We start from the raw sequence: 27,938 nt of genomic DNA, 5'->3' as shown, positions 1-27,938 counted from the left end.
ATCCCTCTACTTGTAGTCAGTAAAGTAAGTTTTCTAGGTAGCCAGCATAGAGGGGCAATGGGAGGAAAGCCGATTGCAAAGGGGGACCTGGAGGCCTCATACAGACTGTCCCAGAGATCAGAGGAGCACAGTTTACAAATGGGACCATACAGTGACCAACATTCGCATACTAGCGATAGATGCTGACTCAGGGGAAAGTCACTAAGTTCTTGTGCCTGTCGAGGTTCTGCTCCTGTGCTCTGTGAATTCCAAACCCAATCCACCCAAGCCGGCTGCAGACAGAGCAGCACAACATCGACAACGTGCCGACGACGGAGAGGAGGACTGGCGAGTTTCACCAGTGACTGAGGTGCACTTAATCCCCAAATGCACAGACGGAACTTGGTCTTTTCCCACAAAACCCAATAAAACGAGATTTCAAACTCCTGCTCTCTCCCTTCCCCCTTCCAACTTCTCCCCAGAGCTCCAAGGTCACAAGAACGCTTCTCCCTTCTGTCTCTCCCTGCTGCCCATGCCCTTCCCCATCCCTGCCGGCCTTCCCACCCCACCCCACCCCACCCTGTCCCTCCGTTATCTGCCTTTGTATACTTTTCACCACTTGTCTCTCTTTTCTGTGCTTTTTGTCCCCACAGCTCTTTGTTTAATTAAAGTGGGATTGCTACCCTGTTTCCTCCTGCCAAGAGTAATCTTTCCCGTCAGCACCCGAGGAACGGGCCGGCTGCTCCACTGCCTAAATTATCAATTCTGAATGTGTGTATCTTTAATGCACACAGCTGTTTGCAGCCTATCTCCCCCATTAGTATAGGAGGAACTCTCTGTGCCTTTCTTTGTGTTCCCCGGGGCTTAGCACAGCGCCTGGTACACGGTAAGCACCCAATAAATTCCTGTTGGCTAACTAGACTGCGATGACTCTCAATTATTGTCTCATATATAATAGATAATTATTATGTAATACGTTATATATTATAGACACGGACATATCTAGAAATAAAAATATAAACTCATAAAAGTTATAAATTAATCTAGATAAAGATGGAGGACACACATACACATCAGACACATATAGATTATAGCTGTTCTGTGTGTGTATAAATCAGAGAGGGGCAGCCAGAAGGCCCACTTTGCCGGGTACCAGGCTGAGCGTGGCAGGGCCGAGGGCCTCGGAGAGATCAGCCTGGGCTTTTCGCTTGGATCTGTTCTGGTCCGGAGCTCTCGCTGCACTGGGACAGGCCATTTCCCACCCAGCTCCGGTCTCAGGGCCGCTGGTGGAGACCACACGGACACCACCGTGCAGAACCGGCCGAGGAGAGCTCAGGAGAAGGAACACGAGGCAAGGACGCAGGCAGGCGGGGAGATATTCAAAGAGAGGAACAGCAGTCCCAGAGTAAATATTTACTGAGAGTCTGGCTCCTGCCTCCAGCAGTACTTTACAGACCCGAGTTCCCAAGGAGCCAGAACCAGCCCGTTGGCCGGCACCTGCTAAAACAGGATGGCCAAGGCTGGGTCACAAAGCTCTCATGGGAGGCCACAGCAGCCTTCACCTGTTTGAAAAGGCTCAACTAAACTGGAGGCTGCCTCTGCTCTGGACTGCTCTATGTGGCAGGCTGTGACTCAGCCTGGGACTTCCCTGGTACAGAGGAGGAGGAAGCCCCTCTTCCATGCAGGTTGGCATCCTCTAGTCTTGAAAGAGTTGCCAGAGAATCAGGGCAGTTGAATGAATACTTATCAGAGGCAGGACTCGAATTCAGGTCTTCTTAGCTTTAAGAATACCTCTCTCTAATCGCCCCCCACACCAGTCTTTCTTCATTCTAGGGCCTTTCTTCTGTAATTATTTCTATTTATTCTGTACATGGCTTATTTATTTCCTCACACATTGTCTTCCCCACTAGATTGTAGCCCTGGGAGTAAGAAGCTGGCTTCTGCCTCTTTTTGTAGCCTGGGGGCTTAGACCCAAGTGCGACACAGCAGGACTGACAGGCTGGTCCCCATTTAGTAGTCTGAAAAACCCTTGATGGTCCGAGGTGTTTGTGCTACAAATATTCAATAACATCTTAAGCAATAAATAATTTTAGAATATTGTAAATAAGATATGAAATTTTCCACTTGAAAACACTGGAAACTATCCAACTATTCCATGCTGCCTTTCTTTCCACTAAGGGGACCAACGGCTGACATTTATAAGTAAACAAGGGATACGATGGATAGAGTCTAAGTCGGAGTCAGAAAGACCTGAATTCAAAACTTGCCTCAGATACAATGATCCTGAGCAAGGCACTTAACCTGTGCCTCAGTTTCTCCATTTGCAAAATGGAGTTAATAAAAAATATTACATGATAATAATAGATAGATAACCCCCAAGATATGAAAATTACAAGATAACATGTGCAAAACTTGGAGCGTTCTATACATGCATACTCCTAGATACTGCTTTCAACCATCTCCTTTGAGATAACGTCATTCCCATTTTATAGATGAGAATACTAAGGCGCAGAAAACTGCCTTTCCACACAACTACTAAGTGCCAGAGGAAGAACTGGAACCCGGGTTGTGGGATTCCTTCCAGATGGGGGCTGCCATCCCTCCCCACTCAAAATGGGAGATTCAGCACCCGATTTGCCACTTTCTTTGCCATGGCTCAATGTCCTTTACCACAGCTGGCAGTCACATGGCGTTTCGAAGCTGGCAAAGTGCTTTTCATACCTCACCTCAGTCCTGTGAAGTGGGTACTATTATTGCCCCATTTTACAAATGAGGAAGCTGAATTTCAAAGGGGGAAAATGACTGGCCCAGGGACACACAGCTAGGATGGAGGCCAAGGAGAATCCTGTGACACTGGCTGTCCTGGAGGTGAGAGCCCTGGGCTGGCAACGCTTGTGTTCTCTCTCTGTGTCTCCTCGTCTCTCTGTGAATGTCTGTCTCTGCTTCTCTCTGTCTCTCCCTCTTCCCCTATGTCTCTCTCTTTCCATGTCTCTGTTTCTCTCCATATTTTTTTCTGTCTCTCTCTCTCTCTCTGCTTCTTCCCTCCCTTTTTCTCCTTCTTTCTTTCCCTCCTTCCTTCTTTCTTTCCCCCTCCCTTCCCTTCTCCCTTGTTCTCTCCCCTCTCCCTTCTACTACAAAAGGAAACGCAAAATGTCAATTCCGTTGCAACCCAGTCAGCCACTGCCCCAGTGCCGGGCGCTGGGCAAGCTCAGCCACTCTCGGGGCTTTCCAATGGGCATTCACGTACAGAAGGTGGAGGAGTCTGTGCTTCCCCCCAGCACCCCCAAACCAGAGATCGGCCCTAAAGCAAACAGGGCCCACCAACCCCCCCAAATTCAGACAAACAAACAACAGCAACTGTAAAACCGGCCTCGCCCAGAACCAGGAAGGCCCATCTCCCCAGGGACCTCATGATGCCAGCTTCCTGGTGCCTCCAGAGCCTGCAGGCTTCGGGATAGGGGGGTGGGAGATCATCTGAACCAAGTGGAAGAAGATGTGCAGAAGCAGCCATTTGCCAAGCAGCCGCCGGCCCGGCTTGAAGCTTCAGCCTCCCTCTTGGCGCTTAGCCCCCCTCCCTCTACACACAAAACCACCTAAGAGAAACCCTGCTATCTCCACAGAGCCCCCTCTCTAGACTGCAAAGCTTGGGGAGATCTGCATCTCAGCTCAGCCCCTTGTTAAATGCTCTTGAACAGGCCTCCATGGGCCTCAGTTTCCCTATCTGTACAATAAGGGTATTGGGCTAGATGGCTCTGAGATCCTTCCTAGAATGAGACCCCAGACCCAGGACTGGTCTTTGTGGGAAAGCAAGCGAGAGCTCGCCTCTCACCCTGTCCCCCGAGCTGCCTCTGTGTCTCCCTGGGGCTCCACACTCAAGGGACTGGCTCGTCCCTGGGGGGAGGGGGGCGGGACAACGGCGGGCATAGACAGCAGAGTCTGTGGGAGCCACGCTGGCTCTGACAGAGGGCGCAGCCCAGTCACCAAAGAGACCCCGAGATCTGCCACCTTTCTCCCCACCCCAGCATTTATTAAGCACCTACTGTGTGTCGGGCATTGCGCAATCCCAGCCCCAAATTAGGCTACATATAGCCCCTAGTGGGGCTATTTCTGCCCACTCAATCTTCGGGGCTCAGCTAATATTCCAAAATGACGGGCACAGCTCCCGCCACCTCCCAAGGCTGTCCCTGGGCACAGACTACCCAGGGGCGAGAGCCCAGAGGCTGCTCGATCCAGCCTCCTTATTTCACAGACCAGGAAATGGAGGCCCACAGGCACTAAGGGACAAGATCATACATGTGTAGGTTACACAGAGCACCCTGAGAGGCTGCCCCGTCCAGACCCCTCATTCTACAGAGCAGGTAAGAGGCAGCAAGGGGGCTTTTCCAAGGTCACAAAAGGAGCTTCTAGACCAGATTCTACTACTTCAAACCAGAACTCCATTTACTCTGTCAAACGGCATGCTGTGCTGCTTCTCATTTTATATTCCTTCCTCAGCCAATGGATACAGTCTCTCCTTTCTCTCCTTCTCCCCTTCTCCTTGTCTTCCTCCCCCCCCCGCCTCTTTGTGTCTGTCTGTCTGTCCCCCCCCCCAGAGCTTGTGTGCCCCCGGCTGTTTGTACACTGCCCCACACTCCCCCGCCTCAGACTAGGAGCTCTCAGGCACTGATTTTTTCATGTTTTTTGCAATCCTTCACCCTGTGACGTGGGCAGATGCCTGACACACAGTAGGCTCTTAGAATGGGAATGACTGTTGCTCATAGCGTTTCCTCACCCTGGAAGTTTTATAGAATTGAAAGGTTAAAGGGAGGCCCGGCCTGTGCCATACACTGTCCCAAACCCCATAAACCTCAAAAACAATAATAAAACCAAGGGTGCCCCTAAAACCACCTGTTGGCCCTCCCCCCTCCCGGCTTTTGTGCTAAAAGCTCTAGGAAGGGAAAATCCAACCGACCCCCCTCTCGGTCTCCAGGGGCCCCCTCCCTCCCCTCCCGATTCCTTCCTCTGGCCCACCCAGGTTGGCCATACTGGGGGCCACAGCTGACTCTTCTTGCCCCCCCCCAGCAGAGGGTGGCCATGCTCCCTCGCCCCTCCCCCAGAACACCTGCCCTGGCTGTCCTAATCACCTTCCAGCTACTTCCTCTGGCATAAGTCACAAATGACAGACTGGAGCAGCTGCAAGGGCTCTGGCCTCCCTTCTGCCAGGCCCACATCACCAGGGTGATGAGGACCGACAGCAGCGGCCCCACAGTCTCAGCCCCAGCCCCGGTTCTGGAGATCCGGGCCTTCCTTCAGGAGGAGCCACCCCCAGCCCTGGCCTTGCAAGGGGCATCTGTAGTTCCTGTCTCCCCAGCCAGCGAGCCGGATGGGGCTTCCTACAGTTCTGCCATCGTGGCTGGCCCCGGAGACTTCCTCCTGCTGCAGACCCTGCGTCAGCCCCATCCAGGAAATAGGGAAGAGACACCTTAAGCAACCCCTCAACCCTCTCCCTTCTTCAAAGGAGTTAGGAGGAGGCGGCACCCGAGTCCCTAGAACCCCGAACTGGGCCAGAGGGGACTGGACCAGGAGGATGAAGGTGGATCAAGGCAGCCCCCAAATCAGCACTGAATTATGGGGAGTTATTTGCATTTGCAAACTGGGTTTTTTCCTGGTCTCTAGGGTCTCTACCTGCCTTCCCTCCCCAGCTGCCTGAGTAGGTCATTCCCCTTCCCAAGAGCCCTGGCCTTGGTTCAGAGACCGTCACCACCTACTCTGTGGCCCCTCTCCCAGCTTCCTACCCAGCCCTTCCCTGTGACACACTCTCTACTCCAGTCCAATGGGCCGACCCGCTGTCCCTCAGCAGGACGTTTTCTTTCCCACTACCAGGCTCTGCCCGGCCTCCCCCCAGCCAGAAAGTATCCCCCCTCGTCTCTACCCCTCAGAACCTCCAACAGCCTTCAACAGGCAGCTTAAAGGCCACCTTCTTCACGCAGCCTCCCTCATCCCCCCGGCTGCGAGGGCCCCCTCCCCATCCCACCGCCACGTTGGAATAAATCACCCTCTGCCTTGGCTGTAGAGTTGTGCATATTCTGTAAAAGGAGGCAGGGTAGCATGGAGAGTCAGTAAGACCTGGATTCAAGTGTTCCCTCCGATCCATGGGACCCTGGGCTTTCTGGGACTCTCAGTTTCCTCATCTGTAATCAATATCTGTAATAAAGTGGCTGGCCTAGATGGTCTCCAAGGGCCTTCAAACTCTAGATCTGTGATTCATGTAAACAATCTTTTTTGAAAAAAGGGGTTTTATAAGGGGAAAAACAAAATAAAGGTGGGGGGCCAAGGTGGGGTAGGGGGTATGCCAAGGAAGTGGGGGAGGAGGGAAGAAAAAGTGGGGGAAGAAAACGGAAGAGGAGGGAGAAAAAGGGGAGAGGAAGGGGGAAAGGAGGGAGGGAAGGGAAGGAGAAAAAGGAGAGGAAGAAAAGGGGAAAGGGGAAAAAGGAAGAAGGAGAAAAAGGAAAGGAAGGAAAGGGAGGGAAGGAAAGAAAGGAAGGGAAAGGAGAACAGGGAATTTAGAAAGGGGAAGGAAAATCAATTAAAAAAAAAAATCATTTCCTAACTTCTCAATTCTCAAACTTAAAAACAAATTCTGTCTCTCAAAACCAACCCCCCACAAGCAAACACAACCTACCCTTCCCGAAACCCAAAACCCCCCTCAAACCCAAACAACCTTAACATTCCAACAAAAACCCCAACCCCCCAATTTAAAAAACAGAAAAACAGAGACAGAATCCCCTTTAGGCCCCCAACCCCTCCCCCATTTTTAAAAGAAGAAAAACTTGAAGAAAAATTTTAGCGGCTCACGAGGCAGAGGGTTAGAAACTAAAACCTTTCCCCTCAATTTATAGATAAAAAAAAGGGAGTCTTTGCCAAAAGAACACAAAGGGGTAAAACCCGGAAGTAACTGACTCCCCATTTAGCCCAACTGTCAAAAAAGGCCCAAACCCCCCAAGTCCAAAGGCAAACATGAAAGACCCCAACATCGAAATAACCCAACAAAACTCAAACAGAAATAAACAAAACTGGGAAACCCCATTACTTCAACCAAACCCTCCCTCTAACCCCAGGCCCAGAAACCCACGTTAAACCCACCCATTTAAAAGAAGTTTCAAACCCTTCACAACCCGAAGTCACACAATTTCTCAGCACCTCAATTTCCTTAAAAAATCAGTTTAATCAACAACCCTAAATGTTTCCTTTTTAAGTAAAAGTCCCCGTCCTCCGCCTCGAGCTCTGGAGTTTCAGACAACAGCCCCGGGCTCTAGAATCCCCTGTCTCCGTGCCCTGGAGTCACAGGAGGGAGTGGCACCTCTGATGCTGTCTGCATGGCCCTGGTCAGACTTCCCAGTGCCTCAGTTTCCCCATCTGTAGAACTGAACTAGAAAGACTCTGAGACCCCTCCCAGCTCTGAATTCACAGGTAAGCCTGTGACACCCTGGCTATAGAAGCTGGTCCGGGTTCAAATTCTACTTTGCCCACTTTGTTAGATGTTTTCATTGATGTCTGAGTTTTTGTGACCCCATTTAGGTTTGTTTTTTTTTGGGGGGGGGCAGATTCCCTGAAGGGGCTACTTCCTTCTCCAGCTCATCTGACAGATAAGGAAACTGAGGCAGAGTGATGTGACTTGCCCAGGCTCACAGAACCAGTGAGTGTCTGAAGCTGGATCTGAGCCAAGTTCTCCCTGATTCCAAGTCCAGGACTCTAAACACTGCATCATCTGCACTTATTACCAGTATAACCCCAAACTCCTCGGGCCTCCGCTTTTTCTTCTGTAAAGGGTCTATACTAGAGGGTTGTTAATCCCAATTCTAAATTCTGTGGTATTTTATTTCATTAGTACTTCACACCCACACACACCCTTGGGGGCTGGGACGGGAAGGTAAACTGTAAAACAAATTCCCATTTTACACAGGAGAAAACTGAGACCCAGAGGCCAAGTGTCTTGTGCAAGGTTCTTTGGCTTGTTCTGCCAGGCAGGACGGCACTGACGGGGGTCAGTGCCGTCGGGGGCACTTTCTGACAGGGCTGGGTCTCGCATCCTCCTGGACAATCCCAAGTCTGTGCATGTGGGCATTCTCTCGCAGCTGCCCGGCTTTGCTGCCTGCGGGCTCCCTGCCACCATTAGTCACCAGCTTCCCTCCCACCCACCACACATCCCCCTCCCACCCCAGAGGCCGCAGAACAGAAAGTAAATGCTAAAGTTGGACAGGCACTGAGGGGGGTCCAGGCTGGGAAGAAGCGGGCCCCTGCCCTGAGCCCTTGGGGGCCGGCACCTCCCTGCTTGGCCCCAGACTAGTAGAGGTTGGGAGGGTGGACAGCAAGAACAGCTGATGTAACCAGGGTGGAACAAGTGGGCGAGCCGAGGGGACACTGGCCCTCTCTCCCCACCCCAAGCTAGACAAGCCTCAGAACTAGGCCCTGGGCAAGGTCGGCGGTTAGCAGGTGCTCCCCAACGGGCCTGCCTGGGCTCATCCATGTTGGCAAGAGGGACCTTTGAAGTCCCCGAGGGTCACTCGGAACCATTGTCCCTCCGAGGGAAGGGTGCTCTTAGATCCTCCAAACCAAAGCCTCCATTGTACCAGGGGGGAAAGGAAGGCCCCATGGAGGCAAAAAAGTCACGGGACCCTAGACTTGGAGCTGGAAGAGACCTCAGAAGCCCAGGCCCAATTCTACTACTGGCTAACTTTTATTCTATTCCAGAACTATGAGAAGAAGTCAAGCAAATAGACTCAAGCAGCCATTGGGAGGAAGACCGAGTCCGACCCTTCACTTTACAAACGGAAAAACTGAGGCACAAAACTGAGCTCTGAGATGGGCCACACAAGTATTAAGCACGAGAGGCAGAATTTGAATCCAGGCCCGGCCTCTGAGCCCGGCGACAACGACCGCTTCTTTCCCGGGTGCTCTGAGTTTTGGGGTATTTTGGGGTGAGGTGATGGAGACACCGTTCACTGATGCAGGTCAGACCTGCTCCTAATTCCCAGACTCAAGTCACCAGCATGTGATCCCTGTCTTCCTGGCCCCCAGGCCCGCTCTGCCCACTAGGGCACTCGGCCCCCCATTTTACAGCACAGTCAGACTGAGGCCCAGAGGGTAGAAATTAGCCCCAAGTCTTGGGTGCCGGGCAGCAGCCAGGCCCGAGAGCTCAGGGAGACCTGTGGACCCTCCAACTCTGCCCTGCCCCACACTGGTCTCCAGGCAGGAGGAATCCTCTCGGCCCCACAGCCTGGCCATCCACCCGGAGCCACAGCACGGCTGTTACCATGGAGGCAAATGAATCATGTCCCAGCCCCAGGTCAGCCGCTATGCTGGGACAGGGGCTTCCGCTGGCCTCCCGCAGCAACAGGGTGCGCCGTGTCAGAGCCGAGGGGAGCCCTCGGCCCAGCTGGCCCGGGGAACAGCTGGCTGGGGGGACCCACGCCCCCGTTCTGGCCCTCCCCCCAGGAACAGCTGCCCCCTCCCCGGCCAGCAGCCCCCTACCCCCCTTCCCAGGCCAGCTGGCCACTCCGGGCCGTTAGCCGGGGCGGGGGCAGAGGCAGCGGCAGCGACCTTCCCCGCGCTCTCTGCATGTGTGCACAATCCCCGGGATGCCGGCCCACCCCGGGAAGCCCCCCGGCCCACCCCGACGGGCACTCAGGCTGTGTCCACGTCACGCTCCCACCTTCACCGCCAGCAGGAACGGGGAGCCCGAGTCCGGGCTGGTCGGGGTCCCCAGGTCGCCCTCCTCCAGGACAAACACATCTTCATCCTCCAGGACCTTGTCGAGAAAGCCTATCGCCTCCTCTTCCTCTTCCATGGCCGCTGGAGCCGAGGCAGGCAGAGGCCAAACAGGAAGCCGGCGGGTCCCACGCAGAGGCGGCAGCGGCGGCAGCTCCGAAGGGGGCTGGGGGCAGCCGCGAGAGGCCGACGGAGGGGAGGGGGCGCGGAGGAGGGGGCCTACGCCGGCGTGCCGGCCTCCCCAGAGTCAATATTGGAAGCCGGCCACGGGCTCCCGATGAAAGGGGGCATTATGAGCGCCTTCGCCGCCCTCCGGGCTGGGCTGCCCTCGGCGTCTCCCCTCGAACGGCCCGTCTCCTCCCACCGGGAGCGGGAGGAAGCCGAGGGCCCGGCCGGCCCCGGGGCAGACCCTGCCCGCCTCGGGCCGCCTCAGCCGGGCTCCGATGCCGGGGCTGTCACAGCGGGCGCCCACCCCGGGGGGAAAAAGCAACCACCCGTGCCCCGCTACTTCCTTAAAGTCTCTGCCGCTCCTCCCGCGGCGGCAGCCCCGGAGCCGCCGTGCTCCCCCTGCCTCCCTGGCAGCTGCCGCCCCGGCCCTTCCTCCTCCTCCGCCGCGGCCAGTGAGCTCCCAGCCAGCCCCGGCCCCACAAATCCCGCCCTTTCAGGGCTGGAGGCTTCAGCCTGCTATTAATATACAGGAAATGCACGTCTTGACTTGTGAGGTGGAGCTGTTCCCTCTCTGTGGCCACTGGGCGCACTGGCAAAGGGCTCCTGGGGGGGATGGAGGGGGGCAGAGGGAAACAGCCTGGCTCCCGGGGACTGAGGAGAGACCTCCATTCCCCCCTGCCGGGACTGAAGAGAGACCTCTCCCACTTACAGCCCCCCCTGCCCGGGACGAGAGACTTCTTCCTTTTACAGCTCCCTCCCTGCCCCAGGGACTGAGGAAAGACCTCTCCCACTCACAGCAACCCCTCTCCCCTCCCCCCGCCCCGGGGACTGAGGAGAGACCTCTCCCACTCATAACAGCCCCCCACCCTGGGGACTGAGGAGTGACCTCTCCTACTTACAGCCCCCCAGATTGAACTAAAGTTGGGACCTGACCCCGAGGCAGCTGGCCTTTACCCCCATTCCCATATCCCAACTCTTGGGAGTAGACCAGAGCCTTCCCTTGGGCTCCCCTGCCCTGCACCCTATAGCTGGGGGGGAAGAGGGGTGGGAGTAAGAAACCAAAGCACAGCAGGGAAAAGGAGCCGGGGTTACTTAGCCCTGTGGGACAACAGGAGCTCCCTGGACTAGCCTCCCAGCTCCTCCCAGGATCACAGAAGCATCAACTCAGAGCTGGAAGGAGCACAAGAGCCAGTCCAATAGCCCCATTTTACAGAATTAGAGCTTTCTCTACTGAACCCAAGACTCCCACTAGAGGCCACAAATTCTGCCCTCCCCGGACCCCACTCCAGTTTTGCTCCATGTCCTCCCTGGTGCCCAAAGTAATTCACCTGGACCCCACGTGGGAGAAGGTGGGAGCAGTTCTGTGACGGGAGCTCCCCCCATGTACACATTCTCGTGCTTCTTAGCACCCTTGCGCCCACCTTCCTTCCTTAGGAATTTCTGAGATGTTTGTCTTTAAAGTCCAACTCATCCAGCTTCGGCTGGGCCCCAGAAGCCCCTGCTCCAGCCTCAGCTAGGAATGCCAAGGTCCCCATGGGCCTAAGAAGCCAAATGAGATGAGCTTGGGGGGAAGCAGCCTTGAGCCATGTGCTTCTCCCACACAATGTGCCCCCTTAGCTGAGGTTTTGGGACTGAGACCAGCAGCGTGTTGTATCAGTTGGGTCGAGGAGCAGAGAGAAAAAAGGGGGCAAAGTCTCTCCCCCTCCCTCCTTTCCCCCTTCTCCCTTCACTGCCCCAATTCCACCAATCCCAGGTCATAATCTGTCAGGCCGGCCGGCTGAGCTTCAAAATTAATCTGGGTCCCCCTCATTTCTGATGTCGGTGACCTTCCGAAAACCTCATGGCAGCGAGGTTTTAATGGTCATCCCCCATAGCCCCCACCCCATCTGAACTGGGGACTTTGGATCCCAAATGGACTTTTAGAAAGGCTCCTGGGGTTAGGGGGAAGAGCAAGAATGGACCTCAGGAGTTCTGTTTTACAGACGAGGAAGTCAAGGCCCGGAGAGGCGGGATCTTGTCCAAATCACACAGGGAGTAAGTGGCAGAGCTGAGAAGGCACATCATCCCAGCCGAGGCGAGAAGCCTTCTGCCGGCCGGACTTCCTTCGCCAACCCCCTGATCCCTCTGTGATGGACATCGGCCCGTCCCTTCTGCAAAGTCCTCCTGGCGAGCCCAACCCACACAGGCCTTCTTCCCTCCCTGAAATGAGAGACAGATGAGAGGGTAGAGAGAGAGAAAGAAATGAGAGACGGGAGAGACAGAGACAGAGAGGCTGGAGAGAGAGCCAGAGACAGATGAGAGAGTGGAGAGAACCAGAGACAGAGAGAGATGAGAGACAAAGATAGAGGGACTGGAGAGAGAACCAGAGAGAGATGAGAGAGTGGAGAAAGTCAGAGGCAGAGAGAGATGAGAGACAGAGATAGAGAGACTGGAGAGAGAGCCAGAGCCAGACAGAAATGGGAGATTGGAGAGAGAGACAGAGACACACAGAGATGGGAGACTGGAGAAGGAGACAGAGACAGACAGAGATGAGAGATTGGAGAGAGAGATAGAGACAGACATAAATGGGAGATTGGAGAAAGAGAGAGAGAGAGACAGACAGAGATGAGAGACTGGAGAAGGAGACAGAGACAGACAGAGATGCGAAATTGGAGAAGGAGACAGACAAAGATGAGAAACTGGAGAAAGAGACAGAGCCAGAGATGAGAGATTAGAAGGAGACAGAGACAGACAGAGATGAGACATACAGAGAGATGAGAGACTGGAGAGATAGAGACAGACAGATAGAGATGAGAGACTGGAGAAGGAGACAGAGACAGAGATGAGACAGACAGAGAGATGAGAGACTGGAAAGAGACAGACAGACAGAGATGAGAAACTGGAGGAAAAAAAGAGAGAAAGACAGAGAGGGACAGAGAGTGTGTATGTGTGTGTGTGTGTGCATGCATATGTGCGTGTTTGGAGTTCTAAGACAGTACAGTGCTGTGGGGAGCTGCCGTATTTGGAGTCCAAGGACCTGGTTTCCAGTCTCACTCTGTCCCTTCCTGCCTTTCCCATGCTTCCAAGAAGAGGTGATCCAGAGTGATGATTTTCTCCAGGAACTCCCCAGAGACCCTCTCTTCTTTCCATATGCATACCTGGGAGCTGTGGAGCTTCTCTGTGGAAAGGACTTATGATGGCGATGGGTGAGTCATCCCTCTCACTGTGTATCCCTTGAGGTCTCAGGACCCTCTCCATGAGGGGGTTGGACTCCATGGCCTTTGAGGTCCATTGCTGCTCTGGGAGAAGGAACTCTGAAGCTGCTGCAATTCCCAGCGACCCTTTCAGTCAGAGGGGTCTCAGTGTACATTTGTGGAAGGAATGCCCGCTGTGGAAGCCTGGAAAGACCTTTATGGACCAGGGTCCTCTCTCCTGCTACATGCGATGTTACATGTCCCGGAGTAGCTCAGTTGAGGATTTCCCCTTTTTAAAACTCAGGCCTGAGGGTTCAGTGTTGTTGAGAACTCCCAGATCAGGAAACTCCTTTCATTAGGGCAGATCACCACCTGCTCAGCCTGGTCTGCAAAACGTGAGCCATCTCCTCCAGAGTCACCCAGCCAGCATCTAGATGACACATCTCCTTGCCTGAGAATCCCTATTTTTTGGCCGCTCTGGCAAGACTTCTCCCGACCTGCTTTTCATTGAATGCTTCTCATTTTTTCCTCATGTACCCTATTACCCAGATTTCCCAGACTCCCGCAGGAAGCACATAAGCCACCTTTTTCAAAGGCCGCCGTGTCTAACTAGAGCTCTAAGGGACCTCGGATAACCATTCCAAGGTTGGACCATTCCACTATTGGGAAGGGAAGGGTGGGAAAGAGGCAATGGGAAGGGGCAGGATCTCCTCCCCTCCTCACAACTGGAAAAGGAAGTCAATCAGCCCTGTATTTTGGGGGGGGGGCTTAGAAAAATAATCTGCTGGAAAGAGGTCCACGTGGGCTTCTTGCCAGGCTCACCAGCGGGGTGGGCAGTGCTTCCCTTCATTATGGCCCGGCTCCTCCTGGAGAACTCTCTGGGCCTGGGGGCGAAGAGCTGATTACCCCCAGACTCCAGAGGGCATCCCGATGCCAGCCAACCCCAGCGGGGGGGGCCCTCTCTGGCAGAGTGCAGCTAAGCCCCACCCAGCGTTTCCTCAGAACTTCAGGATTTGGCTGCTTCCCCCATCACTGGATTTTCCCTTAGCCCAACCCTGGGCCCGGTTATAAATAGCCATGGCACATCTGAAGGGCCCTTTCAGCCACAATTCCACATTTGGTTTGTAGGGGAGAGGCTGCTCCCAGGGCTTGGGAAAGGACAACACCCGGTTGTCTGGGCAGTGGCCATCAGCCTGCTGGACCCTGGGGCCCTCTACCTGCGGCTCAGTCTCCCAGACAACGTTCCCCAGCTCCTGAGGCACAATGACTAGCCCAGCCATCCCAGCCAAGGGAGAGAATAGGTCTCTACCTGGCCACCCCATCCCATGCCAGCCAGGGGAAGGTTTCAAGTTTACCCTCCCAACCACGAACACTCCAGGGACAGTCCTGGTTCCCAATGCCTCAAGAGACAGAGGACCCGGGTTCAGATTCTGCTCCTGATGCTTGCTACTTGTATGACTTAATCAGGAACTGCATCTCACTGGGTCTCAGTTTCCTCATCTGTGAAAAAACGAAGGGAACTGGACTAAATGTCCTCTGGGGTTCCTGTGATCTAACCTACAGCCATGCAGGCCAGCCATTAACCCAGACTGCTCCCCTCCCTCTCTCTCTTTAAGTTACCTCGGGTTTACTTATCTGTACCAGAGTTTTATCTCCAGTTCCCTCCTCCACCCTGACCTAGAATACAAACTCCTTGGGAGCAAGGACATTTTCATTTATGCCCTTGTATCCCAATATCTTGTACACAACTGGTGCTTAATAAAAGTTTGTTAAATTCAGTTTTCCATTGAAAGCACTAACCCTGAATCTTTTAAGAGACACTGGATAATGTATGCTGAACACTAAGTCAGGAAAACCTGCGCTAGACTAGATTGGGGGGTGGGGAAGGGGCAGAGGAGAGGCTCAATGACTGTGTATCCCTTGAGCCCCTTCTCAGAAACAGGTTTTGGGGTTTGTTTTGTTTTGCTGAGGCAATTGGGGCTAAGTGACTTACCCAGGGTCACACAGCTAGTAAGTGTTAAGTGTCTGAGGCCAGATTTGAACTCAGGTCCTCCTGACTTCTGGGCTGGTGCACTCTCTGCTGCACCATCTAGCTGCCCCAGAAACAGGTTTTTAAATGCGTAAAATAAAATATACAGGATTGCAAAAGAAATAATTATTGAATATTGGATTACTTGCCACCTAGGGGAGGGGGGAAGGATTGGAACACAAGGTTTTGCAAGGGTTAATGGTGAAAAATTATCCTTGTATATGTTTTGAAAATAAAAAGCTTCAATAAAATTTCAAAAAGAAATAATTATTGAAAGAGAGCTATCAAAATAGTTTAAAAACAAGTTCATAGATCCCTAAGTTAAGAAAGGATTCTATTATTTTAACGTTAAATAAATGGCCAGATAACTTCTGCAAAAGCTGAAAATTCTTTCCCTTTGACACACAAACACCTCTCAAAACCCCCTCAATCTTCTAGGAATTATAGGATCCCAGATCTAGAACTGAGAGAGATTTCAATGGCCACCTGATGACCAATGACTCAGAGTTCACTTATTGAGACCTTAAGCAAATGACAAAATCTTTAAACCCATAAACCCTTAAAGGGCAAGCCCCTTTTGTATGGGCAACATATGGGCTGCCTCATTTGTAAAAAAAGTGGGAGGTTTGTGCTAGATGGGCCCTCCCAGCTCCAGAGTGATGTTCTTATGATATAAAGTCATAAAATCTTAGTGCAAAAGAGGACATCAGCTGAATAAGTTCTGGTACATGAATGTTATGGAATCTTATTGTTCTGTAAGAAATGATCAGCAGGATGATTTCAGAGAGGCCTGGGGAGATTTACAGGAACTGATGTTGAGGGAAGTGAGCAGAACCAGGAGATCATTGTACACGGCAATAAGACTATGATCAATTCAGATGGACATGGCTCTCTTCAAAAATGAGATGATTCAATGGTTTTATGATGGGGAGAGTGTTCTGCACCCAGAGAGTGGGAACTGAGTGTGGACCACAGCATAGCATCCTCACTCTTTCTGTTGTTGTTTACTTATTTTGTTTATTTTGTTTTTTGTATATTTTGTTTACTTATTTTACTTATTTTTGTTCTCATTTTTTTCTGGTTTGATTTGATTTTTTTATGCAGCAAGATAATTGTGTAACTATGTACACATCTATTGGATTTAACATATATTTCTACCATGTTTAACATATTGGACTACTTGCCATTTGGGGGAGGGGTGGGAGAAAGGGGTGGGAAAAGTGGAACACAAGATTCTGCAAGGGTTAATGTTGAAGAATTATCCATGCATATGTTTTGAAAAATAAAAAGCTTTAATAAAAAAAATTTGAAAAAAAGAGGACATCATATATTGTTTCATTCACCCTCTGCCCCAATGCAGAAATGGCTTTTACGATATTCCCAGCAGTCACGTAGGTTCTGCCCCTATTTTTGGTGACAAAAAGGCAGTGTCTCTCTCCAGTATAATGCAAACTCCTAGATAGCAAAGACTTTCCCCAATACTGGCGCACAGTAGATGCTTAATAAAAATTTTATAATTCAGCTGGATCAAAAGCAAACATGCATTTATTAGACACCTACTGTAGCCAATCATTGTACTGAATGATGGAGATACAAAGACAGGCAAAAGACAGAACCTGCTTTCAGGAAATGTACAGTCTCTCTGTATTTTTATTTTTTATTGCTATTTTATTAGTATCACTGTCCCACCCCCTCCAGAGCAGCCCCTTCTATTATTTTCTCTGATTGACAGAAAAGTCCTCCTTTATACTGAACCCAAACCAGACTCCCCCCATCTGGGAGTTCGGACTCTACCCAGAGCAAACTCATTCTTCTTTTACATTATTGCCTTTGTCAGAGATTCAGAAAGCAGTAACCAGTCACCTGGGGACAGCTCCAGGGAGCCAGAGTGGATAGAACGTCGGGCCTGGAGTCAGGAATTCTCTTCCCAAGTTCAAATCCAGTCTCAGACACTTATTAGTTGTGTGAACCTAGGTGAGTCATTTTACCCTGTTTGCCTCAGTTTCCTCATCTGTCAAATCATCTGGAGAAGGAAATGGCAAATGAGACTCTTTGCCCTTCTCCAGTGAAAAATCATATCATCAAATGTGGAAATATGTGTAGGAGAATTGCACATGTTTAACTTTAGTTGCTATCTAAGGGAGGGGATTTAAGGGAAGGGAGAGAGAAAATTTTGGAGTTTTGTAAGGGTTAATGTTGAAAACTACCTTTGCATGTATTTTGAAAATAAAAAAGCTATTTTAAAAAAAGGAAAATAGATGAAATTTTTTTAAAAAAGAAAGAAAAATCATATCATTTTGGTCTGTAGGGACATTAGAAGTCATCTAGCCCTACTTACAAAGTATGGCCAAGAACCTTCTATAACACATGGCTACCTCTGACCTCTGAGAATGGAATCATCAGATCAGGGTTCAAATCCCATTTCGGATGATTACCATTTGTGTAACCTTGGAAAAGTTACTTCACTTTCCTGAGCCTTCATTTCCCTTTCTGTAAAATTAATGGATTGGTCTTTAATCCTATGGTCTTTGAGATTCTATAATCCTATGAAAGCTTCCAGAGAGAATGAACATCCTAAAGCAGGTTATTCTTCGGGACAACTTTTAGTATTAACATTAATAATTGTAATGAAGTGTATCTGAGTTTGTGTGTGTGTGTATATATCTCTATCTCTATATCCATATCCATATACACACATACACACTTTATTTTTCCTGGGGTTTTTGGCAACATGGCTAATATCACAATATGCTTTGCATGACTTCACATATATAACAGAAAGTGCTTGCCTTCTCAATGGGGAGTCAGGGCTGGGAAGTAGAAGAGAATCAGATTTCAAAATTTTAAAAACAATGTTAAAAATGAGAATTTTTAATTAAAAAATAGCAATCCTCATTTAGAAGGCTTATAAAATGTTCTATATATCAATCTCCTTGGATGTTCCCAATGACTCTGTAACAGATATTACCCTTCCCATTTTCCAAATAGGCACCCTAGGTCACACACTGGTCAAGTGAATGGCCCTTGGTCATACAGCTAGAGAAAATGTCAGCAGCAAGATTTGAATAAAGGCCCCTCCTGACTCCAAGTCAATTCTTTCACCGATACTACATCCCTGCCTATATCTATGTCTCCCTTTTCTGAAGCGCACATACCCCTGGGGTCTGTAGCTATTGGAGATGAGGCCCAGAAATAAATCCTACAATCACTGAGCATTAACAAAGTCTCCGCCTCTTAGTGATCTTGAATCCTTGCTTCTCTAGTCAATTGGATCCTAAGCTAAGATCTGCTGAGTGCTGAGGACATGGGGCCAGAGGGATGTCTTTATGTGTCTCCCACCTGCACCCTGCAGAATATAAGCTCCCTAAAGGCAAGGCCCATCTCCCTTGCTCGTTTTTGTATACAGTAGGAGCTAAATAAATGCTTTTTCATCCATTCATGGTATCCTAGTGGTAAATCGTTGCTTAGCATTTTTCAAACCAGAAATAAAAGCAAAATGAAAACCATAAGACATAAGATCTGGATTCACTAGCACCAGCTAGTGGAGAAATACTCAATAGCAAGTAGGTGGGAAAAATCCAAACAAGATAGTGAGGATAGTTAGTGAGAGCGAGAGACATGACGTAAAGGACATTTCACAGCATTTAGAGAACTCAAATCTGTCTAGCCCAACCCCTCTCATTTTACTTCTCAAAATCACACAGGGTCATAAATAGTAGAGTCAGGATTTGAATCCAGATCCCGAATCCCAATCCAATGTCCTCTTCACTATATATAATATCTACTGGGAGCTGACTCTTGACCCAGGAGCCATGGTTGACTATGAAACCAGCAAAGTCCCTGCTCTTAGGGAAACAGCGTGAAGACAGGGAAAGTGCCCACAGTCTAGGGCAGATGGGATAGTATGAAGGCTGACTTTTCCATCTGCTGCCTGTGGGACTCACCTACAAATACTGTGCCTCAGTGTGACCTGATTCAGCAGGGACAAAAGTTTCCTTTCACAAAGTTGTAGGGTTAAGTGACTTGCCCAGGGTCATACAGCTAGTGTGAATTTGAAGGCCTTCCCCTCCAGACCTGGTGCTCTAGCCTCCACATGTCACAAACTCAGAAGGCCTTCCACCTTGGCAAAACTTACAAAGGCAGCTTGCATTCAGCTGGCAAGGCCTTCTAGAATACAGAATTATCTCTCTATCACACTGGAGCCTCGTAAAGAACTTTGGTAGATAAATATTAGCCATGACGTTGACATCTATTTCAAAAGGGGGTGAACATGGTCCTCTTGTCCATGATTTAAGAACCTTTATAAATAAACTCATTGGCAACTGTGAAGTGCCGCCCTAAAAGGAAGATGTTTTACTATCAGCTCCTACATTAGTAAATGATTCCTGACTTTTAGAGCTGGGATGTGGGGGGAAGCTGGAGCAGAGAAGCCTTTTCTGGAGGGACTAAGTTTTGAGTAAGTTTAAAAGGAGGTGAAAGAAGCAGGTTTGCCCAGAGGAGGAGAGGTGAGAGTGACATATGCAAAGTGGACATTAATGAGTCCCATATGTGAAAGGACTTACATGGAGTTCAAGGAGAGAATCTGAGCAGGTGAAAATTGAGGAGGAGGAGAGGATGAAGGGAAATGCTGAAAGACTTGACCATAAGAGTGAGACCTTTGTTTCCAAAGGATATTGGGGGAAGAGAAAAGACAAGCATTTAATAACCTCCTACTCTGTGCCAGGTCCTATGCAAAGGACTTTGCAAATATTTCCTATTATTAAAAGTAATACTATAAGATGCTATTATATTGTAATATTATATCAACATTCAAGGTCACACTAAATTCCAGGGTATCTTCAAGGCTACAATTGGTTCTGAAGTCAGAATATTTGAGTGGGAGTGGGGGGGGGAGAAGTAGCTTAGAGACCAAATATGAACTGAACACGAATGCTCCTCTATACCATCCATAACCTCTTGGCAATCCAGCCTTTGCTCAAATAGAAGGGGACTCACTTACCTCCCAAGCAGTCCAAAAATGAAATATAAGTTACGAAGAAGATAGACGAGCCAGAAACTTAACATGATTTTTGATAAGCTGCCCTTTAAATGGCTTCTAGCCTCATGTTCCTTGAGTGCAGGGCTGACCCCCATTATCTGCTCCATCAACTCCAGTAGCTCTCTATTGCCTCTAGGATAAACTATAGTTTTTAAAGCTCTTCATATTTTTCTGGTGCAGGAAGATAATTGTATAAATATGGATGCATATATTGGGTTTAACATAGATTTCTACCATGTTTAACATATATTGGATTACTTACCATTTAGGGGAGGGAGGTGGGGAGGAGGGGAAATTGGAACACAAGTTTGCAAGGGCTAATGTTGGAAAATTATCCCTGTATAGGTTTTCTGTTTTTACTTAATAAATGCTTTTTAATTAGTCAATCAATTAGTTGATTGTATTCTACCAAAGTATTTCAAGGAAAAGTCTGAAATTTTAAAAGAACAAGTATTAACCTTAAAGCATATTGTCTAATCTCTTTTTTATTATTATTATTATAGCTTTTTATATACAAAACATATGCATGGGTCATTTTGCAACACTGATCCTTGCAAAAACTTTTGTTCCAACTTTTCCCCTCTTTCCCTCTACCCCCTCTACTAGATGGCAGGTAGTCCCATACATGTTAAATATGTCAAAGTATATGTTAAATATAATATATGTATCCATATTTATACAGTTGTCTTGCTGCACAAGAAAAATTGGATTTAGAAAGAAGATAAAAATAACCTGAGAAGGAAAACAAAAATGCAAGCAAACAATAAAAGATAGAGTGGAAATGCTATGTTGTGGTTCACACTCATTTCCCAGAGCTCTTTCGCTGGGTGTAGCTGGTTCTCTTCATTACTGAACAATTGGAACTGATTTGGTTCATCTCATTGTTGAAGATGGCCAGCTCCATCAGAATTGATCATCATATAGTCTTGTTGTTGAAGTATATAATGATCTCCTGGTCCCACTCATTTCACTCAGCATCAGTTCCTGTAAGTCTCTCCAGGCCTTTCTGAAACCCTTCTGCTGGTCATTTCTTCATGTATAAGTTTTGAAAATACTTCAATTAAAAAAAAAGAAAAAAAAAAGCTCTTCATAGCTGGGCGCTGATCTATTGTTTTAGCCTCACATGGGGCTTAGCTCATATTCAGAACTTAAATGCTCATCTCCTTCTAGCCTCACACATCACTGCCCTTCCCACATTTCCTCCAGTCCAGCCTTTCTGTTCCTTACACATGGTACCCACATTTCCCATCGTCATGTCTTTGTAGCAGCCTTATCCCACGTCTGAAATGCCTTTCTTCTTCACTGCTGACTCGGAGAATCCCTTCTTTCAAAACGCTTTCTAAGCCTAGAGAGACTTACAGGAACTGATGCTGAGTGAAATGAGCAGGACCAGGAGATCATTATCTACTTCAACAACAAGACTATATGATGATCAGTTCTGATGGATGTGGCCATCTTCAGCAATGAGATGAACGAAATCAGTTCCAATGGAGCAGTAATGAATTGAACCAGCTACACCCAGGGAAAGAACTCTGGGAGATGACTAAGAACCATTACATTGAATTCCCAATCCCTCTATTTTTGCCCACCTGCATTTTTGATTTCCTTCACAAGCTAATTGTACATTATTCCAGAGTCCGATTCTTTTTGTACAAATTAACTGTTTGGACATGTAGACTTCTATTGTATCTAATTTATACTTTAACATATTTAGCATGTATTGGTCATCCTGCCATCTAGGGAAGGGGGTGGGGAGAAGGAGGGAAAAAATTGGAACAAAAGGTTTTGCAGTTATCAATGCTGTAAAATTACCCATGCATATAACTTGTAAATAAAAAAGCTATTAAAAAATAAATAAAAAACCCCAAAAACCACTTTCTATAGTCAGGGTTCATAACCTGGAAGTCCAAGGATAGATTTTAGGGGCTTCATAAACTTGAGTGGGAAAAATTATACCTTTGCCCCTCTCCCCAGCTTTTAGTCTCCTTTGTAATCTCAAGAAAATTTATTTTATGGATGTAAAACCATTATTCTGAGAAGAGATCCACAAGCCTCCTTAGACTGCCAGAGAGGTCCAGGGCAAAGTCAGGGTCCTGTTCTCCAGAAATGTTCTCCCCAGGGCCAAGTAGAGAGCCCGACACCCTCTCATCCTCTCCCTGTTCTGAACAACAACCCTTTCCTAAGGAAGTCAGATGACACTACATTTCTTGACTCCCACAACGTACTGTTGACTCATGTTAGGTTAGCAGACGCTAAAACCTCCAACTGTCTAACCATACCTGCCTTGGGTTATGTTTATACGGCAGATTTTTTTTTTAAAGTGATACACAGAATTTTAGATCCATCACCATTACATTTCCTCTTTTTTACATTCAGCCCATTGCTCAAACCTGATTCTTTGGGACCCCAGACTTCCCATCCAACTTACTAGTTGTTCCTGCCTGGTCCAAGTCATCAGAAATCCAAAAAGAACACTCTGTGATCCTAGACATGGGACTTGCATGCAAATCACTGAACCTCCTTGGGCCTTGGCTTTTTCATCTAGTAAAGGAGGGGTTAGACTAGATGACCCCTAAGGTCCCTTCTTTCTAAATCAAGGATTTTACAATATAGGATCCCACGTTAACTAGTTCCGAGTCCGGTGTTTTCACTCTACTAGAGGCTACTCTCCAGACTGATGAGGACGCATTCATCTGTGATCTGTTGGAGTCTGCTCCTATTTATACCATCATCTTCCCCACCTGTCCACAAGGTCCACTTTGAAGGTCCTTGTCAAATGTCATGTTTGAATCCAGATATTGATGGCATTCTTCAACATATCAGTCTTGTAACAGTAAATAAGATTACGCTGACACACTTTGCTCTTAAAAAGCCATGGGTACTTTTTAAGTGCTCTTAAACCATCATGTTAATAACATATTCTACTGCTGGGAGGACCATCGCCTCAGGAGTATGCAGAATCCACCTTTTCCCTTTTCAACCACAACCCACCCGGCCTCTGCCAAAAGCCAGGGCCTAAGGAGCTGAATAAAGCAATGCAGTTCTCTTAGGCCACATGTTCTATTTCTACACCATCAAATCCCAAGTAAGTTATAGTGGAAAGATTTCTTTTTTTTTTTTTTAATTTTTGATTTACTTATTTTTTTCAGTGGAAAGATTTCAAAGTCAAAAGACCATGATTCAAAATCTGCCTCTGACATTCTGTGTAAGTTTGGGCAAAATACTGATTCTTTCTGACTCACAGAGAGTCACACCAACAACTGAACAACAAATGATATTCCAAGTTCTGGCTTTGCTAATTAATAGTTGTGGATTCTTGGGAAATCACATGACTTCTTGAACTTCTATTTCCCTGTTTCGCAAAAAGGCACGATCTTACTTGCACTTCCACACCAGGATGGCTGAAAGTGAGACATGGCTGAAAGCCTACTAATCTTAAAGTATGGAAAACCAGGTGCAAATTCTGCCTGTTTGAGCTTAGATTCCTGGTCCTCAGTTTTCCTAGCTTTACAATGGAAGAGCGAGTCTAGTTGAACTTGTAGCTCTAGATCTAAGATTCTATAAATCTGCCTTCCAGGACTGATAGGGAGGAATGAATGAGATAATTGTGTAAAAGTAATTATAATTATTAACTGAGATTTAGAGACTACTGGAAGGGACTAGTGATTTTTTGACTATAACCCTTTGGAGGAGGGAGGGAATACAAGGCTGATTATTCTCATTTTACAGATGAGAAAACTGAGGCTGGAATGGCAAGTGACTTGATCATGGTTCTACAGCAAAGTAAAGTGTCATGTAAATGGGGGTTTTATTATTATTATTGTAAAGGGAAAGGCAAAGGATGACAGCTCTTTTATCCTAACTTCATCCTCAAACCCTTGGAACAGAGATGCTCTTTCCATCTCGGCCTCTGTCTAATCCTTGCAAGGTCCAGCCCAAGCTTTAACAAACTCTTCCTAAGTCTCCAGGAAGAAAAGAGTGACAGTGAGACTCAATTTCAAGCATGGATGCCCAGAGCACAGACAGCACTTGGTTGGGAGTGTCAACAAGCACCAGGCCAGGGCTGTTGCCCAGACGCAAGAAAAGCCAGAACAATGGTCGGGCCCAACCCAGACCCTCCCAGGCTGCCAAGATCTCCACAGGAAACCCTGATGGGGAGGGACTCTGCCACACCAGACTGATGGAGACCTGTGCCAGGAACATTTAACTCCTTTACCAAAACACTGGGCCTGGTTACATGAAAAATTACATCAGTGACTCCATTTTGCCTTTCTCCACCATTTTGTGAAGCTGAGTTTCAGCCACTTATAAATCACCTGATTTTGGAAAAGTCAGTCCCCTCTCCCTTTCCCAAAGATCCCTGATTTAAGAAATATCAAAAACTACCATTCTTTGTCTACCAATAACCCAATAATACCATTTTTTGCTTCTTCCAAATTCTGTTAATTGTATAGAAACTAAGGTCACTGGGAGCCTTGGACCCGATTTGTTTCTTCAACTGCACGCCTTGCTAAATAAATCATGTATCTGAACGTAACGATTTGGTTTCTTTATTTCATCTGAACAGCCTTGGGGATTCAGAAAAAAGGGATTCATGCCAAGCCAAGCTGGCAGAGTTTCCCCTCCGAGAGAGTAGATTAGTAGGACATAGGCACAAATAGACTCCTAAATGGGGCAATTAGAGTTGGGAGGTAATTAAGAACTTTTGATGTCTGAAGCAAGAGGGACCACATTCTGCCACCCTGATCTTCCAATGAGAAGAAGCAGAGCTGGGGGAGCGGGAAAACGGTCACCAGGGAGCTGCGGACAGACCACGCATGGGGCGAACACAAGGATTTCCTTCTCAACATAAAAAGGAAGCGGTGTTAGGAGAGGGATAAAGGTGGAGTGGCAAATCCCCCCATCTTACGCCTGGCCTGTTGTGTTCTGGTCTGGTGATCAGAAGGCCGGAAACTGGCCTTCTGATTACAGATCATGGCTTTAAAGCTGGAAGGATGTTAGGAGGCGTCGCATCAAGATTCTTTTTTACAGAGGGGGAAACTGAGGCTGAGGAAGGCAGAATGACTTTCTCAAACTCTCCTGGACAGTAAGTGACTAGCTGTAGGATTTAAACCTGGTTCCTCCGACTAAAAGTCAAGTATTCTTTCTGCTCTACTAGAGAAAACGTTGATCTCTGTTCCTGGCTAGCTGTGTAAGCTGGGTAACTCATGTCCCTCGTCTAGCCTCAGAATTTCAGGAGCAGAAAAGAACCTTAGGGGGCACGGGAGGCAGCCGAAAGGGACTCCCCACCACCACATTCTCTCCGGGCGGCCATCGGAGGAGAGGACAGGGTGCCCTACTGTCCCCGTGCTCGGGAACCGTCTCCCAGTGCCGAGCTCGAACGGACTTCTCCTGATTCTGCCCTCTGGGGCCAGGCAGACCCAGCCTAAGCCCCTTCTGGTCACAGCCCTCTAAGTCTTCTCTCCTTCAGGCTCAGCGGCCCAGTCTCTGTCAACCCAGCCTGGAAAAATCATTCAAGTCTAGCATCCTGAACTCAGATGCAAACAGCAGTACCACAGGGGCTCACTAGATGGCGGCAGCGATGCAGAAGAAGGCTAACTGGAGGACATGGATGGGAGAGCTTGAAAATCTTTGACAGTTCCCCATAATACCAGGGGAGCTTCAAAAATCTCTCCTTCCCTCCCCCTTCTGTCTGCCTCTGTTTGTCTGTCCCCCTCCTTTCTCTCTGTCTCTGTCTCTCTCCCTCCCTCTCTTATTCTCTCCCCCTCCTTTCCTTCTCCCCTTTTCTATATTCCTTCATCTCTTTCCTTTTCTCTCTCTCCCTCTCTCCCTCCTTCTTTCTCTGTCCCCTTCTCTCCCTCTCCCATTCTCTCCCTCCCTCTCTCCTTCTCTCCCCCTCCTTTCCTTTTCCCCTTCTCTCCCTTCCTTCCTCTCTCTCCTTTTTTCTCCCTTCCTCTCTCTCTCCCTCCTCCCTCTCTTTCTCTTCCTCACTCCCCCTGTCTCTTTCTCTGTGTCTTTCTTCTCTCTCTTTCTGTGTATGTCTCTCCTCTCTCTCTCCTCTGTCTGGTCTCCTACCTCCAAATTTTTACATGGCACATGGTGTTGTTGAGTCACTTTTCAGGCCTGTCTGACTCTGTGATCCCAATTTAAGGTTTTCTTGCCATTTCCTTCTCATTTGACAAAAGGGGAGACAAACAGGATTGAGTGACTTGCCCAGGGTCACTCAGCTAGTAAGCTCTGTCGGAGGCTAGACTTGAATCACAAAGGTGATTCCTCCCGACTCCAGGCCCTGCACTATCCACTGTGCTTTATCACTGTCCATGACACAAAGCAGACTCTAAATAAATATTGGTTGTAGGTTAGAAGAGGGCCTGTGTCTTAGAATTGGGAAGAATTGGGTTCAAATTCCACCACAGCCACTTGCTTTCCCGTTCTGAGCCTCAGTTTACTCCACTGTGAATGAGGGCCCTGGGTCTGAGGACTCCCAACTTTCCTTCTAGAAATAGTGATGACCCCGTGATGCTAACTTAATCCAGCACACATTTGCCAGGCTCCCATTACGTGTGGAACGCCATGCTAGCCCCGGCCCCTCCTCCCAGCATTCCGACTGTCCCCCTTGATGGCCCAGTGCCCACAGACCAAACCGCCAATGTCTGGTCCATTCCTGGAGCCTCCCCAAACCGTGCACTCTCTGTGTAACTATCTAGGCCCCAGTCTGCTCCACGGGGGCTGCTTGATAACTGTTCACTGACTAACTCAATAGTCTCTAAGAATCCTTTCCTCTCTGGCCGTCTGTGGGTGTAGCTGCTCTGGGACAGGCTGGGAAATAAGGGTAACCCAAAGGGGCACTGGCTGCGCTTGGGGGAATCCTGCCTGGCGTGGCTTCAGGCCAGAGAAATCAGCCTTCTCTCCCCCCCACTGCCATTCCTGCTCATTCCTACCCAACTGTGACTAATAACAGACCCCTGTACCCCAAGCACCGTCTCCCCCACTCCACAGAAAGGTAACCCCTCTAATACTGGTTGTCGGCATGAACCCCCATCTGCAATCTCCACAACCCCCCAACTCCCATCACACCTGGCAGGCTCTCAGTGCCATTTCTGTGGTTGTCTGCATCGGGTCTCAGTTGCTATGACAACGTGGTGGCTTCCCCAAGTGGAAAAGCCTGTTGTCAAGGCCGCTGCTGCCAAAGGCTATAACAGCCAACCTCCACCAAGGGGGCGTGTGAAGAGGGGGCGCGAACTCCAAGGAGGGGAAGCGAGAGGCCCAGCGGCGACGAGAAGGGATCTTTCCCACCATCCCCTCGCCACCAGGGACTCTTGTGAGCCCACCCCAGGGAGAGTCTTTCCAGCTCTTTTTTAAAATGAAAAGGTCAAACAGGTTGGAGCCGAGCACGCCGACAGGAGAGCATCTGGAGAACAAGCAAGGGGGCATCTCCCAGTGTTCCCAGGGCTTATCCCGAGGCAGCCCCAATAAGGCAGAAGGACCGAACCTTCTTTTGTGTCACGGAAGCTGGCCGAACCCCAGAGATCCTTTCTCAGAATAAGACTGCTTTTAAAAATGCATAATAGAAGGAATTGCTAAATTTTAGTTACATTTGTAAAAACAATCTTTTTCCCATCCAAGTTGATGGACCCCTGAAATCTATCCCTGACAATTCCTAGCGCATCAAGACTCACAAAACCCTTTCCCTGAGGCAGAAAGCATACTGAGGAGACCACCTACCAAAGATCCCAATCATTCTGGGACCCCCAATCAAGAACTCTTACATTACAATGAAAGGATAAGAGCCAACATAAATCCC

The 27,938-nt window shown here is 48.8% G+C and overlaps 1 protein-coding gene across 6 annotated transcripts in view; it reads right to left on the bottom strand.

Annotated features, from left to right (window-relative positions):
* ABR (ABR activator of RhoGEF and GTPase) overlaps positions 1-27,938 on the bottom strand; it is a 271,256-nt gene that overhangs the window by 118,593 nt on the left and 124,725 nt on the right. The window contains exon 1 of one of the 6 annotated variants that reach the window (XM_031967755.1): positions 9,671-10,373. The exons of the other annotated variants lie outside the window; for them this stretch is intronic. Coding sequence (XP_031823615.1) covers positions 9,671-9,805 — 135 coding nt within the window. The 5' untranslated portion in view covers positions 9,806-10,373. Of the gene's footprint in view, positions 1-9,670; positions 10,374-27,938 lie in introns of those variants that run through there. 6 annotated transcript variants of the gene reach the window in all.

The sequence above is a fragment of the Sarcophilus harrisii genome, chromosome 4 (genome assembly GCF_902635505.1).
Source record: "Sarcophilus harrisii chromosome 4, mSarHar1.11, whole genome shotgun sequence".
Lineage (NCBI taxonomy): Eukaryota > Metazoa > Chordata > Mammalia > Dasyuromorphia > Dasyuridae > Sarcophilus > Sarcophilus harrisii.
Note: the sequence above shows the minus strand (reverse complement) of the source record. Positions and strands in the feature narration are given on the sequence as shown.